This window comes from Venturia canescens, chromosome 8 (genome assembly GCF_019457755.1).
Source record: "Venturia canescens isolate UGA chromosome 8, ASM1945775v1, whole genome shotgun sequence".
NCBI classification, from domain to species: domain Eukaryota; kingdom Metazoa; phylum Arthropoda; class Insecta; order Hymenoptera; family Ichneumonidae; genus Venturia; species Venturia canescens.
In genome coordinates, this window is record NC_057428.1 from 13,481,760 (window position 1) to 13,500,523 (window position 18,764).

At 37.4% G+C, this 18,764-nt stretch overlaps 1 protein-coding gene across 1 annotated transcript; it reads right to left on the bottom strand.

Annotated features, from left to right (window-relative positions):
- Window positions 1-9,409: 9,409 nt before the first annotated feature.
- LOC122414754 (uncharacterized) lies at window positions 9,410-16,972 on the bottom strand. The gene is made up of 7 exons (XM_043426321.1): window positions 16,585-16,972; window positions 15,675-15,823; window positions 13,528-13,725; window positions 13,129-13,248; window positions 12,906-12,993; window positions 12,672-12,810; window positions 9,410-12,586 (listed from the first exon to the last, which is right to left on the bottom strand). The coding sequence occupies exons 1-7, from the start codon at window positions 16,622-16,624 to the stop codon at window positions 12,376-12,378; spliced, it is 945 nt and encodes a 314-aa protein (XP_043282256.1). The 5' UTR covers window positions 16,625-16,972; the 3' UTR covers window positions 9,410-12,375.
- Window positions 16,973-18,764: the final 1,792 nt, after the last annotated feature.

Here is an 18,764-nt window from a genome sequence, read left to right on the forward strand (position 1 = left end):
GCCTTAAACCACGTTTCTTGTTTATTATTCTTACAAGGAGATTCCACTGGATTCGACGAAGCGCGCAGCTATCCGGAAGAGCTCGTAAAAAAAGTGGGAATCACGCCCACGTTTGTAAGGTGTTTTTAGCCGATTAGCGACACCGCGAGCTTCGCTCCTTTCGTTCCAAAAAATGCTCGCTCCTCCGGGCAAGTGTGGTCGCTGGATTACGAGAGAAGTGAAATTATGCCTCGCGCTTAATTCAGCGATTCTACGTGAACGAATTACTGCATCTCAATGGTGCACCTGACGAAAATTCGAAGGCAGCTTCGTTGCAGATCGTCAAATCAGCGTCACCAGCCATCGTCTTTTATCTCGGATCGAAAATATTTCATTAACGAAATTCTGGTAATTAGAAAAATCAAAGCTTCCCAGCTACGAATGTCGCAGGTGCCATATGACAATTATTCATGGACGAGAGATTATCCGCAATAATATTGTCAGACCTGTTCGTGATCGAGGAGAAGCCGAGTACAGGGCTCGACTCAGAAACAGAGGAGGCACACGAGCAGGCTCATGCACAGAGTAATAGCTAAAAGGAAGCATGTAATGGCACCGAATCACCGATTACACGGTTAGTTAGATTCACCCCGTGATTTAGGGAGTGGCGACGCGTACTGGGGGTCCTCTGAACAGTGTTACACGCGTTTAGGGGATGTGAGCACGTGTAATGCGCTCGCCTAATTCAGTGCTACGTTATATTACGCTTTTTTCATGTACAGTGAGAATTTCGTCACGACTTGACACTTTATAATAATTACGCACGAATTCCAAACATCTTTCTCCCTCATTTTTCGAAGTACGATTGCACACACAGATATTTGACGAAAGAGTAATAATGATTTGTTCAAACTCATATCGACAAATGAGTTTTAAAATACTCCAATGAGGAACAGCCCTCGAAAGGATTATGGGAAGTGAAACGTCTCCATTTTTCATTCAAAGAACCATCGTCACAAATCATTGAGAAACGTAAGCAGGACGTAAGCTGAAGCTAAAAACGTAAGTTGAGCGATGAATAATTAAAGATCGTTTTGATTTTAAAATATTCTATATACAAACAATAATGCAATATATATAACGAAGATTCCTTAGGCAAATAAATAATTGCGGAACGATGATGGAGAGCATGAAGAGAAAAATGAAAAATGAAAAAAAAAAAAAAAAAAAGGTTGGCGTAAGAGAAATAAGGATCGTACGAGTTCACCAGAACGGAGTTCAAGATTTATGGCTTAAGCTAATTATTATCGGTGAGAGGGTTGCGGCGAGAGAACCGCAGCATCTGCGTCGTTAGGCAAGCAGAAGCAGCCCTTATGCACTAGCTTGATAAACTCCCTTATTCCGAATCTCTATATTTATATGTACGTTATTATATATGAATATATATAAATTTTCGAAGGAAGCCCATATGCTTGGGTTATCTATACCCTCCACTTTGGTAACTCTTGACTCCTACATACACGCCGCCAATTATGACGATCCTCGATAGATATACGTACTCGTGTAGTAAAAGGGGCTGCTTTTACCCTCACAGTGGTATAGGGTTGCTTATTAAAACCGACTAGGACAATCATTATTATCCATGAAGTGAATTCTCCGATGGACAATTCCATAAATACACATTCCACCAGAGGAATATAATGTTGCAAATAATTGGTGCCCAATATAAGAACGAACAACCGACATCGATTGTTAGAATTTGTGGGGCCATGCCATTTTATAATGATGATAAACAAATATGCCAAAAAGCAGCTGGCGAGGGTTCAGGGAATTTTGGTTGAAAGGCAATGTAAAAATAATATATTTTTTTTTACATTTTTTAAAATGCTATTTCACAGTATCAGCTTATTTCAATGGACTGTGATGAAAAAAAATGGGATTCTTAATTATTGCTGATGAAGAGAGATTAATTCTTCTTCGATTTCTGGGACTTGAGATTTTTTTTTTTTAGCATTTGTTGCATCGAATTTTGGAGGGAATGACGATGGCTGCCACATTGATTTTAAGTAAACTCGTGCCAAAAGGTAACAACGGCAGGAGGACATTTCGTCCAATGAACGAGCAATTTATTATCGAGTTTCGTTATCTCAGAGCCAAGCCATGCCGCTATGTCAGGTGAGTTTGGTGGGAAAATGTCGGACGCATGAGGTTTTTTTATATGCCAGTGTCTCGTATCGTCTTTCGCTGACACGTACGAATCCTCGCCTACATACATTCGACTATCTTGTTAGTCTCTCTCCCTGGATTGTTATCCATGCAAATTCTAATCGCGATTCGCGAAGCGGCCCCATAAGAACCCTTGGGATGGCTGCCCATGCAACTTTCTGCATCATCAAATCTTCTCTTCGTTTGCATTTCAGTAGAAATTACGTTCTTGCAATATTAACGAAAAGATCAGCGTGATCGCGTCTGTTTCCGGAACAGCTTTCAACTCGTGAAACCAACGTTAGGGAGGAAAAATCAAATTGGGTTTCAAGCAATCGAACAATATTATGATTAGTTTTATGGTGTTTCGCTTTCTCTTCAAATAAAAAAGGGGGAATAAATGAGTTCATGAAACCATATTTTCCCAAGTGTTGCCTTGACTTCCTCGAATTTGTAGGATTTTATGATCGAACTTAATCGACGGCACAGACATGTCAAATGTCTTTTCCCACAACGTTCTATCTTTTTCTTTGTACCTAAAAGAGCATCTGAGCGAGAGCACGACCGCAAAACGGACACGCGTACCCCGCAGTTCGACGAATTATTGTGAACTTCTCTTCCGCTCGCACCCCTCGGATTGTCCCTTTCTTTCGCACCTTCGACATCCCCTTTAGCCCCCGTGCCTTGAGCTGGCCCCATTTATTTTTTTCGTAGCTCTTGTCGTTGTACGAACAACGCAGCCATGCTGGGCCATGAAAATGATTCAATCACGCCTTCTCTCAGCTCGATGCAAATCTATTTCCATAAATTGTTTATACCCCGCAAAATTTTCCTGCCGTAGTAAACGAAACGTCGAAAATATTTTCAGGAATTGCGGTTCAGAATTATATTCTTTAATAAAAAATCAAATGATAAATATTTACAATAATTACTTTTGATAACAATTATCCTAAATTTTTTTTTAGTATTATTACCAATAAAAAATCATATGGGGTTCATTTTAAGGAGGGGGAAGGTACAAAAACGAAAAGCCTTTTTTTTTTAAATCCCAATGAAATTTCAGTTCCTTCGCAATTGTCATCAATGAAAAATGATCCCAACATTTTTGGCAAATTGTAATATTCATAAAAAATTAAATAACGACTAATTTTAAGAATGCGCAAGGTAAAAAAACACAATTTTGTTTTTATGAACGAAATCAATTTCTTAGCTACTGTAATCATTAATTCTTCCTGTATTCATCGTTCCAAACCCATAAAACCCCTTATCTTTAACACACGTAGAAGTCGTTGGGTGGGTCCGGAACATCTTCCTTACCTCGTATTTAGATTTTCCTACTTCGTGATTTTTTACGGATTTAAAAAGAATATTTTAAATAACATTTATACCCTGCCCCTCCCCAAAATTCATCGCGGTATCACTTTTATCAATAATAATGCTTAAAACATAATTTAGCATGCTTTTTAGCAAAAGTAAGTATTGTAAATATTTACCAATCAATTTCTACGCCACTCCAGAAAAAATAAGTGAAAAATTACACAATAATCTGGAAAAAATCGCCATTAATAATAAACATTATTTTTCTCCGCAATTACTCGAATAAAACCAAGTTCGTCGTTCTCCCGTCTGTCCAAAAAGGCCAGTTTGTGTAATGATGTAAAAGTCTATACTTTATCGACTGTTACATGGGTATTACGGAATTCTGTGAGATTAAACCGAGGATAAACGATTTGTTGAATAGGTTGCCGATCCTCACAGATATACGCGTAATATTCGTGTATAACTGTAGCGTACAAACGTACGAATTGAAAGCGGATCAAGAGCGATGAAAGGCTGTGAACACGAGGCTAAAATCACTTCTCGCCCTCTCGTTCCGATCCGAGAATAAGCGAGCTGTTGACGCTAGTCCTTGAATATGTACGTACGAATACGTACATTTGCGTTTATGTAGAAATCCATGCATCTTTATGAGCGTGTGTGTGAGAATATTATAGCGAGCTCTTCCCTCAGCTCTCTACAGACACAAGGTATATCGGGCCAGGTTCGAGAGGGTGTTCGACACGTCGACGAGGGGTGTTGCGCTCTCAACAAATCTGGAGGCTCACATTACATGATTGTGTATCCCTCGAGAAGCCCAATACCAGCGGCTACACGCCGCACACGCTTTCTGTACGCGCGAAAACTAACATTCGCTCGCGTTATTAAATCAAAGGTTTTTTTTTTTTTTTTTAATTATTTTTATTTATTTTTTATAACGAAGCTCTGATTCAAACTGATCTTTCGACGTGCCAAGATTCACCTCCGAATTTACTGCGTTTCGGCACTTTTTCTGTCTTCTAAATCTGAATTTAGAGGGCTGGAAAGTGCCTGACAAAAGTACATATTTCATGCGATTTTCGAAAGGTTTCAATTTGAAAGGTGAGTTCTGATGAAATATCGAGCTGTTTGACCGCTGTCTGCGGAGCCAGTGTTTTGCGTCGTGTCTCTTTGATGTACAGAAAGACATGCGAAATCGCTGCTCGTCGTTAACGCTGACCGTGCATACGTTTAATCAAGGCCGTCGCTGTGCACTTTTATCGCGTCTTTATCACTCGGAAAAAAGAGAGTGAGAGAAAGGGTAAAGACAACGTGCAAAAAGCTGAGACGTCGGTACTCCAAGACTGATTCCACATCATCATTATGTCGACGCTCTGTGGGAATGAAATAATTTTCAGCGCATCATGGATCTCGGAGGTGTATTTATAGGATGAGATCTTTTTCTGGGAAGACAACTAACGACACGTTCGCGAGACTGCATCTCTCACGACGCGGTAACTCAATACCTGTGTGAGAAGTACTCACTAGGAGGAAAATACGGATTAAGAAATCGACAAACACTTGCTCCTCTCACGATTATCGCGCGTCTTCGATAAAGCAGAGGCCTCAAACACGGATTCCTCTTGTTTAAAGTAGTTCGGCCGTTCTATGACAGGTCGAGTAAGCAACTACTTTATGTTGATTAAACTGAAGTCTAAATTATTAAAAAAATCAATAAAATCAATAAATACTCCCGCAAGGTACTGTGTTAGGCTCAAATTGTAAATGAAATAATTACAAATTTTGCCCCGTATGAGGCCCCGGAACTGTGTTCGCCGTTATCAGGGGACCTTAAACTTTCATTTACTGGCAAAAAAAGTGGGCCTTCGTCGTACTTTATCGAACGACCGTTCGATAACGTTGTTTGAGAAACATCGTCCAATTGATGATAAAAAAATTGTCATCACAAGTCAATCGTCATTATCGTCAATCATTGATTCAAATTGACAGCTAATTTTTCAAGATTAATGGCAAATTTATCGTTAAAACGAATTTCGCCTTATTCGATTCTCATTCTTTAATAATCTAATTATTTAATAATAATTTAATTCAAATTGACAGCTAATTTTTCAAGATTAATGGCAAATTTATCGTTAAAACGAATTTTGCCTTATTCGATTCTCATTCTTTAATAATCTAATTATTTAATAATAATAATTTAATAACGAATTAATCAAATCAATTGCTTTCTAATTTGGTGTTGACAAATAAACATCATGACAAAAAAAAATTTACCACTTTTTAAGCTATGAAGGTTAATACTCTCGAGTACCCTCGACGAAGCTGCATGCGGTTGTCAAAATGCGTCGTTGTATCGGAACACTCGACCACCCTTGTGCGTTACCTACAGATGTGATTCTTTGTACGGTCGATTCACGGTCGAGTGTCGTGGCACTCAGGTAAAGAACTTTATACCGTATTATTAAGAAAAGAAGAAGCGCCACATTGAGAAATATGGATATATAAATGGAGACGAGTGACAAGTTCAATGGGGCTTTTGACGCTCGTTCCCAGCTTTTCCGCTTCCACATTTATCCGACAAATAAAATTTTCAATTTCTTCATTTTCAACGTCGAAAACCATATAAAAATTCAACGATTCCTCTTTGTTATCGAACGTAATCGCCACCGAAACAATCCGCACAAAACCATCTCATTAATGAACGCAAAGGATTATCCAAATCGATTATCCAAATTTTCATCCATTTAATGATGCTCCTCTCATTAAACGTCCACCGAATAATGATGATTGAGGAAACGCGATGATCGTCCTTGTAATCATCAAATCGAGAGATTTTCAGGCTGATAATAGTAATGGCGATACGAAATTGGAAAAAAGGATGAGGACTGCATCCCACCAGTAAAGGGGGAAACACAACGATGTACCGAAGATAATTGAAAGTAATTGGTTGGACTTGATGACAGATGCAAGCCCTCTCTTCTCGTCCGGTCCAGTATTACAAAACTGCAAAAGGAAATGAGCCTGCGCAAGCTCGCAGACTAATATACATGTATTTATATATTTACATGTACACAGGGTGGGACATTTCAATTCGAACGAATCAACTCACACAATAGAACCATTCGAAATAACAATTCAATAATTAAATCTGAAATTTATTGCTCCCGGAGATGGTATTAAGAGAAAATATACCTACTCCCACTCAGACAAATTATTTTTCTACCCGAAAAGTTTGTTTACCAACTTTTTTCTTCTCCATGCCCCCTTCCATCTTAACTGGAGTAACTCACCCTGTATATGCCTGAATTTGTATATATCTTTACTTTAGGAGCGTTGCATCGACCTACCGATATGTTCATATATATATGCAACGTACATTGACATAACCTGAGTGACCTAACACATACGCGAAGCATTCACATGGGATGCTCTATAATTTATAAGCTAGGGGATGTTTTGGAGGTAATTGCGGATAACGATGGGGCGTTGCGGATAACAAGCCGACATGGGAGTCACGGGACACCGTGGCAGTAGCTCTCTTGCTTCATCTCCATCTCCCCTGTTTACGTTGGTTCCATCTTGATCTTTCTGCTTGCTGGATCTCCGTGGTGCCCACGTCGAATGTCTTTTTTCTAGCGTAACTGCGTGCGAGCTATAAAATCTGATTGGACTGTCGCGACTGGGAATGATAACGAAGTTGAAATTTTTGTCGCGGGGACGTGGGAGACTTTCGGCGTGGAGCGGTGGCTTGGTGAAGCAGCAATGGAATTTCTGATCTTTCAACTTCCAATTGCTCGCACTCAACAGGTCGAAAGAACCTCCGAACTATTTTCTTCTCTCCATCTCTCTCCAAACTTCTTACGCAAGTCCAAATATGATTATAACAAAAGCAAACAGCTTACAAGAATCATTAAGCAAAGTGAATGGAAGGCAAGGAGCAGCAAGCGCCGGCTTCCATCATCCTCCCTTCGATGCTAAGGAAATATCTTCGTTTTACTCTCACTAATCCATGTTAATCCACTGAAAATGGCCTCTGCTTCTTCTGCCCCTGTTTAAACCTCGATGAAGAACAGACCTTCGCAGACTGTTAAATCTCGTGGAAAGAAAAAACCCATGAGGATTAAGATCGCCCAACGAGGTGTTGGAAACTCGGTTTTTTTAAAATCGAGTGTCGAGGGAAAGATGATGAAGAGGAAGGAGAAGCGAAAAAAACCTTTTCTGCAGCTATTTTCAGTCCCCAAGAATCGCTCGATCTTCCATACAGCCGGAGACTGAAAATTGTGGAATCCATAAGAATGAATATAATGAAAAATTCGGTAAAATGTCTTCGTCTCGTTTCAAATACTTTGCTTTACCATGTACTGTATTTATATATGAAAGTACGAATACAGATATACGGTGCATAATGTACTGGAGAACACGAGAGAGTTTGACAATGCGATTTGTTGGCGGTGTGTAAACCATTGTAGTTGTGAATTCAATGGGCATTACGACAATAAGCCATTGAACAATGTGAAAGGCTCCACGCGCGTTGCGCAAAGGGCTGTTCACACTTCCCCCCTGACGATCCCCACTTCTCCAGGATTTTTGGCACATCCTGACACAGTCCCTATTTTTTTCGTATTCCCTCATCATTGTACATAAGCCTGCTTGACTGTTCTTTTCACGCCCTTGGAGGATCACAGTCGGGGGTGTGTTCACAAAACCGTTCAAAACCTCTGCCTCCCATGTGTGGAAGTTCGTAGTTTTATTTTACCATCCTTGAGAAGTGTCTCTTTTACGTGGGTCCGTTCTTGAAATGAATTTTACTTTTCTGTTTAGTTAGATTCAATTTTTATATTCACTGGGAATTTAAAATTTCGAGTTTACTGTTGAATTGCAAATATTCAGTTGCCGAAGGACATTTTTTTCGGTTTCCACACATTTGTGAAGCTTGGTAATCGCAGCTGTTGGTAAGTGTGCGTTTCAGTCGACATGAAACGGTAACGTACCGACCCAAAACAGCTCGAGCAAGGTAATCAAACAAAAGAAATCCACGGTACATTAATTATTTTCATAACTCACTAATTCATTCAAAAAATGTATCATAATCGGTATTATTGTCGCAAAAACTGATACGTCAAATCATAATTTCCTACTTGACGTTCGGAAGGTACAGCAGAATTCTATCCACATGTTCATTCTTTCTTAAAAGTGATATCTCCATCTATCGAAACTTGGAATCAACGCGATAATGGTTTTCAAAGAAACGTTTACAAAAAAACAGTAAAAATTGTGAAAAAACAAGAACGTTCATCGCGTTCAAGTTGAACGTTTATCTTTCTCAGTAAGCACAACATCGTAATAATTTCTACAATTCGAGGTTTTCTAAGTTTCCTTCAGTCGTCACTGTCCAAAGAATGCCCCACTTCGCAGCGGTATTCCATGATTAATTTCCCGATTTCGGTTTTGCAATGAGAATATAAAATGGTCATTTAACTATTCAAATTTGTTGCCCTTTTTCTCCCATTTTACAACTCTTGGTATTGTACTCTTACTTTTCTATTAGGACATAAAAAAATCTTCTATCAATTCGCTGTGACAAACGAAGAAGGAAAAAACGCCGGTACTAATCGAGGAAGGAGTCACAGAGAAGTATCAAGTTCAAAGACGATGACGCAGTATAATTAACGAGCAAAGTATAATTCAAATTATTTACTGAAGTTGTAATGAAAAATAAAAGAAAATGTTTTTCTAAGGAATCTGCGGGGAGGTAGCGATTAAAAAATAACGCTGGTGCGACCTGCCTGCACCGGAGAGTCCTGTCGGAGAGAAAATGAATAAATCTAATGTGAAATGGAAGTACAACTGATATCCAGGGACTTGGAATAAACGAGCATGCAACATGACTCGATAAAAAAAGATTCAATTTGCCACGATAGTAATAATTTTATTTCGAAACGTTTCACCCCATATAACTCTCGTATAACTGATTTCTTTTAGTGTATCTGAACGGTATACGATTACGATGTATACACATATATTTTTTGTCCATATTAATTTATTTATTATCGACATATGTGATATCTGTTTGTTTATATATTTGCAGCAGCGCGACCTGATTTTTGTATGACTATTACCGTCCATCTATGTTCTATTTTGATTTCTTTTTTTATTAAGTCGGTCAATTGTTGTCAGTTATTTGTTTATATCGTACAACAATGATCTCATGAGTATTCAGCGGCAATTTCGATATTTTATCATTCGTTTGACAACATTATCTGTGAAGAAGAGTCCAAGTCCAGTATAGTACGACCAGCGTGAAATTTTCTCATAATTTCTTCATCATGAACCGTTTTTCGTTACACGTTGTTATTTGGAAAATGCAGAAACATCGTGTCATCCATATGAGTTGAGAATAACTGTTTGTTTTTTGTTTTTATGATTCTCGTCAAATTTTGTATCCTTTAATGTATGCTCCATTTATATTGGATTGCAAAATAAATATTCAGCAGGTAAACGACAAGAAACACTTAGCGATCTATGATTACGTAAATAGTTCGACGAAATATTTTTTTTTAGTTTTTTCTTTTTTGGAGACTGATGGATCTTAGTTCACTTTAGTTTTCTAACGTTTTCTTTTGCTCTGGAAACGTTAATAATTTGCATTTCGAATATGACGTCGATATTTACAACACGATACACTCGTCTATGTTTTTCTGCTTGTCTCTTTCGTAACTACGTTGGTGTGTTTAAGTTTTTCTTCATTTTTCGTTTTAAATTTCTTGCTTATAATATTACAATATGCACTTGGAAGACAGAGGTTTATATCATATAATATTTATAATTTAATGCATACATGCGTATATTGATGATTTTTCTTAACGTTTTCTCTTCGTCATAATATTGTTAATGATATTTATAACGATAATATCAGAATAGTCATAATAATGCGTTTATATACATGTACACGTGCGATACGCGACATATGCAGCCACACATCAAACACGCACCTCCCATACCAACGACGATATTTTAACTTTAATCTTATTTCATATCGTCGAAAAACGTTGATTATATTTTTTTTAATCTCCTTTCTCATAATCCTCACAAATGACTAGATACATTTTCTTTCGCTTTGTCAAACAAACTCTCGAGTATATTCAATGTGAAAAATCAATAAATAAGTTTACCAGTAACGAATTGAAATAATCTCGACCACACACGAATGACACTTTTTTCCTTCAACGACTCACAGGCTTTATGATATGATACAATATATATTTTCATAAATTTGATAGTGAAATATTCGGCCTATGATAGGAAAAGATGGCCTATAATTTATCTTCTAAATTCATTTGATTCTTCGATATGTTATTTCGTTAGTGACTAAAGTATTATCGATAGAGTTCGATGAAAATCTGGGTTTCACGTTTTTCGTCGAATACATATAGAGAAATTAAAATTACTACCATTCCGAATGTAAGTTAAAGCCGAATTTTTTCTAAGCGAGTGGTAAATGCTAGATTTTTCTCGTTTTATAAAAAAAAACGCATTTTGCCCTCCAATCGAAAACTTCAGCGAAAATCGTCGGAAAATATAATGTAGGCGAATAAAATTATAACGGACAGCAGCAATGATCGTAAGCCATTGAACAATGAAATCTTAAACTCAATTTCGCGTATGTACACCTGTCTGAGACTGAAAAAATAATAGTTTCGTAGCATGAATATTAAGCAAGCATGATTGATGATGGAAAGAATGAAGAATATCAATGAGAAACGAGTTGAATAATTGGCTTTCGATGAATGCATTATTTTTGAGCAACGAGTCGTCCAATCGATTGCATGAATAACGAATTTTTCAATACAGCTGCCAATTCGTTTGATAACATTAATTAAATTTCTATCGTCAATTATTCAAGAGATGGATAAACACCAAGCGACACTTTACATGATTATAATTATGAAAGTGAAATTTTTGTCATTTTTATATATTTACATTGAAACGTGGTCGCGGATTTCAATATCACGCTCAAGACACATCTCGTGTGTTTTTCAACCGGTAGGATTCTTCGTCGTTCGTTTTTTTTCTTTTTTTTCTCTTCCACATGATCTAAAATCTAACTACGCTCAACGAATTTTCTCTGTTTCCAGTAACGACTGGCATCTAGCTGCCTAATAGGGCCTCATTTCGTTCCATTGAAAATATTTTCGTGCTAATTTAGTAACCGAAGAATAGTGAAAATTAGAAATTAGCTAAGTTTTGATAATTTTATTGTGCACCGAACATAGTTTCATATTTCTTTAATGTGGAAGCATCTGAAATGTAACCACAGACGTTGGAAGTATTGAAATAATAAAGAAACACGTTTTGACCGCGATGGTTCAAAAGTGTACGACTTTCGTTACTTTTTAAACGAAAATCTGGTGTTCTATAAAAATAATTGGCGTTTTCCCATTTCGTACGATATTGGAATCAAAAACTAGACAAATTTTGCACAAAGGAAAAGTCGGAGGCTAGAACGATCGCGTGTTTCACGTCAGATTTACACATGGCATAAAACCTATCGATACAACCATAAGAGTTTGCGATTCTGATGAGTTATTCCATTCGAGAAATCATCATCGACGACTTACTGATACTTAATGAACTGTTTCAACGTATAAATCAAAGTTTTTTAGTGAAAGTACAACCGGAGCCAGAATTTCAGAAGTAATTCTTTGCACTCGTCGAGGCTTCGAAAAGTATTGTCAACCAAATGACAATAATCGTTACATCCTTTTGGAGAACTTCAACTCAACAAAAGTATTTTTGAAAATTTACCTTTTTTCAATTTAATTATTATTTCATCGAGTTCTGCGCCTCATTAGTTCAACGTGTTAGTCATAAATTTTACTCCATTGTGTCATATTTCACCTTCTTTACTTTGAAATAACGATAACCGGCGTAACCGGTGATTGTGAGGAGGACAGCAGCAGCGAGTGTCGACCCAACCGCAACCGGAGCAGTCTCGTCTCTTCCCGCTTGTGCGTTGAGTAATTTGCAAGAAAATTCTGCAGCGAAGTCATTGCTCTTGAACTTGAAAGGTTGAAGCTTCATGTCCCTGGAGAATGAAACGATTTTTAGTTTGTACTTTGCATCATCAGTCGAATGAAACATGAAGCAAAAGAGTTTTGAACATCACTCACCTCAACAGCAGCGTAGCCGAATTTTTTCCATCTGTCAAAGTGATGTTGACCTCTTCGTCACACGCGTAAGATTTTCCAACGGGCGTTGGGAATATCATTGCAGTGTTCTTCTGCCCTGTACTCAGTCTTACAGTTTTATCTGAAAAGTTATCAATCCGGAGATAAAATTTGAAATATACTTGTAAACAAAAGGAGGGAGAAAAACTCCAAAAGGAGAATTAAAAAAAAACTCACTGGGCTGATCAATGTGTTCGAAGTGTCGATCACTTGAGTTATAAGTCAACTCAATTTTATCAACGTACCATCTCTCTCCTCCAAGTGTCTACGGAATAGCAATTTTGTTTTAATATTAATTATAATTCATTAAAGTGATTTTACTTAGTTTCGATATCAACGAACACCTTCCCATACTTTTTTTCGACCTACGTTGATAATTCTTAGACGTGATAATTCTTACCTTGGCAAAGCTCCATGAAAGGTGGAAAGCGTTCCATTTCAAGGACATCGTTGCTGCATTTGCATCACTATCGCAATTACCCGTGACAGTGGCCGTAGTTGGTACGTAAATGTTGGCCGTCTAAAATTAGAAGAAGGTCAAGGAACGATATGAGAAGAATCGACTCTCGTAATCGCAGCTTTAAGTAGCACTCGGCAAATTACGAAGATTTCGATCTAATGTATTGTGTTTCAGGAATTGAGGAAAATCTTACAGCAAAAAGTGCATGACAACTTCGCTATTCTTGTATTGGAATAATTTTTCTATTATTAGAATCAGTTCGGTTATCAATATTTCATATAAATCGATGAAGAAGCTTTTTCTACGAGATGTACTTTCTTTAACAATCAATAAACTTACGTCTTCGGCACCGAGTTTCGTTCTGTATTTGACAGTGATGAGCGCGTCCACCTGGAGCAGAATGCAAGCTTGTCCATTCATACCGTCGAGACGATAGAGTGGATCAGTCGACGAAATAGTTCGCTGAGTCGTTGTTGTTACCAGCAAAGTTGTCGCCCCTTCGGTCGTTGTAATTTGTCGCACTTTAGAATTCATCGCCTGGTTTTTTATTTCAAAAAATAAAACGTACGAGTACGAGGATTAAATGAACATTCGAATTTCAGTAGTTTCAATGGTATATAATGGTTCATAAGAAATTGGAAGATCCTTTTCGAATCCTTCTATCTCAAGGTCCCTATCAAATGGTCATTCGAACTTCACAATCCAACAAGTCGATCGAAACCTCATTGGATATTGATCGTCATAATATAATACCCTTAATAACATTTCGTCCTTTTATGCTTTCGTATCAATCATCAAAATTTCAGTCATCAAAATATTGTACACCCTCAAAAAAAAAGATTCTTATGTTTCGATTCGATTCGACGAGTATTCAAAATATTATGAAAAAGCAATGAATAGAAATACTGCAAAGTTTTTTCATTCATTCGAAGGTTGTAATGATGAGCGTCAAGCATGAGAAGTCGGATATCAATTTATCGTTGCTTCTTATTAGAGAAATGTGTAGTGAAATGTCATTTTTTTAGGGAAAAAAATTCGACATTATTAATAACGGTAATAACAACGATATCGAAGCTCTGACTATCGTGACGTCGAGTATAATCCTTATACGATATAGATTTCCACAATTGATGAGCTCATTAAGACGATTCACGTGAACGGTAGGAAAGTTGAGGGAATGAAAATGAATAACCGTTTCACGTATCGGTTTATGTGATGCCTGCTCACAGTTTTAAATCATGGTCACTGGAAATTAGGATAATTTACATTTGAATTGATGATGTCATTTTGTTTGTTGATCAAATTCATGTCAAGATTGAAAGCTCAAACGAAAATAAACTAAACTTCCGAAAGACTTTTTTCCAACAAGTGTCCTTTGAACCAACACTGCGAAGACTTGTGTACGAATTAAAATGAAAAAGATAAAACGTTTGTTCACTTTGATGGCGTTACATTCGCATAAATCGTGACATTCGAGTACGAAAGCAAACAAAGAAAGATTCCATTTTTAATAATTCTGTTAACTTACAAAATTTCATAAAGATTCGAACTAAAAAGAGATGAATTTGTGAAGCGATCAGTGCGGAAATTGAACTGCAGTTGGAGTCACAAATACGACGAAATCATCGCCATTCTAGAATCACGAAATTCGGTTTGAAATGTCAAAGCTTCTCGTGTCCCCGCTAGGATTAACCTCCACTATACATGTTTTACATTGTAGAGCACGTTAAATATGAGACGGAGGGATTGTAAGCAGAGAAACCAACCGTGCTTTGCGTAGGTGTGGCCACCCACGGGGATCCATATAAATATCTGCCTCACGTAAAGTGTCTTTCGAGTACTCCTTTACGATGAGTAAAAAAAGGGAAAAATTGCACCAGACGCTATATAATGTGTACACACACTCCCCTGCCATAGAATCCGTGGAAATGTCGGTCGCGTAACCGGAATCCATTCAAATGATTGTACATGTGCATATATCTGTTCGAATATTTATGACGATGAGACACAATGATGCAACTTACTGAACAAAAAAATACCATTACGAATTCGAGGAAATGTCATGAAAGGAGAAGCGTTTGTTTATTTTGTAAAAACGTAGTAAACCCTGAGCTTTTATGTGAGTGTTGTCGAAGCGTCACAAAACTCGCTCCATTTTCCCAAAATTTTGAATGAAATCTTGCGCAGCGTTTCGAAAATTCAGAAACCTGAGAATAATTATAAACTACGCGATCGTTTCGAATCTATATGCGATTTGGTTCCATCAAATTATTTGATCTATTTATTCTCGAGTGGAAAAACGAATTTATGTTACATTTAAATTGTTGATAAAAGTATTTTTCATTAGTAAGCTTCGTACGTTTTAATACCCATGGCATTTTTATTGACGAAATTCAGAGGCATTTGAAAAATTCTGGGTCACACGAACATTTATGCGGAGAAATTTCCCCAGCTATGTCGATGGGTTTGCAGTTAAATAAACTCACCACTGGCAATTTCGTCGTCGAAGTGGATACCATTTGGACGATTGATCTCTTAGACGGACTGGTGCTGAAACGTGGCTGCTCATCGAGCTTCCAGGGAGTCGGTGTGGGTACGGATGCAGGTATACTCAAGGCCGTGCTCACTATGCAACCTTTACGTCGATTTCAATGGGCCAAGGATATTTCCTCGATTACTTTTGATTACAGATAACTTGAGCACTTACTCCCCTAATGATTCACTTCTGTATATTCATCGACATAATATCTTCAATCAACTGAGAAAAAAATGTATCGAATACATGCGAGAGTTGTTTGAACAATTTGAAACAACAGTGAGCAAGGAAATGAACGGACGAGAATTTCCATAAAATATAACATCTCTAATAAATAAATCGAAAACAAGTGAATCAAATCGGTACGAAATTTGTTACTGTAATGAGAAAAATGGTTTTTAACAACGAGGAAAAATAATCAACTACACTCAGGTCGATCGTTTTTCTGACATTTAATCCAGTCACCTAAGTTCAAATGAACATTGAATTTTATAAAGAAAAATGAAATAACGAAACTCGATTGATAGGAAAATTTTGGAGCTAAAATAATGTGCAGTGACCGTTGAGAAGAATGTTGCATTCTGAAATCACCATCCATTGAAATTCCTCATGAAAAATATGAGCGAATCGTAGGTATTTTTCGACTTGGACTTTTGAAAGATAAACGAAACTCGGCGTATTGAGTGAGAAGAAAAAACTGAATTCACACATGCACCAGGTTTCACCACAATGAAAAGATCGCTGCCAATGATAGTTCACGGTCTAGAAGAAAAGTCTCAAAATCATAGAACGTAGAGCAACGAGAAACGAGTATTAATTCTAAAAAAAAAACAATATTTATACGATAAATTAAAGCTTACACAAAACGAAGAATTCCCTGGACGTGGAAAAGATTGCCATGGTGTCGTGTGACTCCTCTTAGATCTCTGGGGATAAGAGAACGAGGCACTCGCGCGGGGTTGGGACGGGGATGATTCCCTGATTTCCGTTTCGTCCTGATTGCGTTGCGAGAATGTTAACTCGGCTGTTGATTCCCGACGTACTTGAAACTGATGCGATTATAATTTTTCTACACCGGTTGTAAGTTTTGCTCGTGACTGTTGCCTCTCGAGTCTCGGGCTGATTATGAAGGGTGAGAACATAGGGAGGAAAGAAAGAGATCGAAAGGGACGAAAAGAGTGATCAGAAGAGAGGGAGAGAGAAAGGAGGCGGCCGATCGTCGCGACGATCAATAGGGACGAGCTTTTCAGCATGCGCTACGCTCGAGAAATGCCGGCGTCGCGACGCCGAAAAGCCGCGCTCCTCGCTATCCCTAAAACGAGTGGGAGTTGTACATGACGTAGCACATTTACACCCATATGAAAATATATATCAAAAACTGTTTCCGCATGGATTATCTACGTTTGAAAACACTTCGTTAGACCAGTTAAAAAAATACAGAGCAATCGACCGATTATCACGAAAGGGACGTAAATAAAAATGCGCTTTTAAAAAGTAACGTGCTGTTCCAACTCATTCATATTTTATTTGCACATGTTAAAAATTATCACAAAAATTACAGAAACTGAGAAAGACCTTCATGAAAATTTGAGGATTCGATTGAATTTCAATTTTTGTAAGAATAGTGATGAATTTTTAATGGTAATAAAGCTGGGCATATTGACATTCATTGATAACTTTCTCAAATCCTGATATCACGTTGAGTGGTTCTGATGTATTTTTTTCTTTTTCGTTAACAAGTCGCTTCAAACCTCAACTCTTGGTTGTGATCTGGAGAATCGTTTCTTTGATCTACCGTCGAAAACGAAGATTACTAGATAGCAGAAATTTTCATAGCCGACGAAGAAATATCGCAATACTAGCAGGGCATGAGCGTTGTGTTATCTATACGTAATAAAATGTTACGGTGTCTTGAAAATTTATTCATTTGTTAAAAGTTTTTTTCTTTCTTTTACTTTAAAATTTGTGGTGACAATTGTGTAAGTGGGGGATACTACATGTATAATCTCCCCAGAAGAGGCAAGTCATACGCAATCGCGATTGAACTTCGCCAAGGTTTGTTTCATCATTAATTTTATTATCTCATGTCGGTTGATTGCACATAATCAACAATGAGGAAAATTAATTTATATTCCATTGCTAATTTTACTTCAGTCTATTAAATAAATTATCTAGTTAACCGGGAAAAAACGGTTGTTAGATTATAATCAATGAATTGACTTTTGAGAATATTATAACAAATAAATAGTATATAAATTGTAACGGGACAGCCTTACCGCCTGTCCAAAATTTTATTACACAAAAGAAATAATGGAGGATATTATTGCTCGACCTTTGAGGATGTCGAGGAACAAACAACTGATGAAAAATGTTAACAATCGTGCACGTTTGACTTGGGCTCCATACATTGAAAATGGCTTCCCGAAAAATTTTATCTGCCACTGATTAATACTGCCATCTGTGGAAGCTTTCTGAAACTTATAATCTTCCACAAAATGATAAGAATTAGTTGTTATCGACGGTAAAGGTTATTTCGCGAGTTAACGTGATCTATCAGTTGTTCAGTCGGTAAAAATCCTACTGCACGTTTTATTCCGAGTAGGTTGATATTTGAAAGAAAATATGAGTTACATGCTATTCTCATTTTATTAGAGAACAAGGTGTAATTTTTATTTTTCTCAAAAAATCAAGGATGTCCGAGTAAAACGTGTAACCATTTTGCAGCTATCTCTCTCGCACTCACGCAAGCACCACGCAAGTGATAGATCACTTTACTTGTTGCTACTTCGAAGTCACTGTCCGACGAACCCTGCGTAAACTCCGTCATCTACTCCTTAAGATCCGTTTATTTTATCGACTGCTGGACACGAAGTTAGTATTTTCGTTGACCGACTGAAATAAGTCAATAATCCATGTGGATGGTAAGTTAAAACTTCCATGTTACCAGCAGCAGAGAGAAATCTGTTCTTTCAATAGGGGACAGGAACTGCAGAGGGTAGCACTATTCTCAAATAAACGATTTTCGATAATATTATGACAC

Coding starts and splice junctions, on each gene's coding strand:
- LOC122414754 (XM_043426321.1), bottom strand. CDS start 16,624: ATGGCAATCTTTTCCACGTCCAGGGAATTCTTCGTTTTGT. Junction 13,726..15,674: donor CGACGACGAAATTGCCAGTG/GTGAGTTTATTT, acceptor ATAAAAAACCAG/GCGATGAATTCTAAAGTGCG. Junction 12,811..12,905: donor CGAACACATTGATCAGCCCA/GTGAGTTTTTTT, acceptor ATAACTTTTCAG/ATAAAACTGTAAGACTGAGT.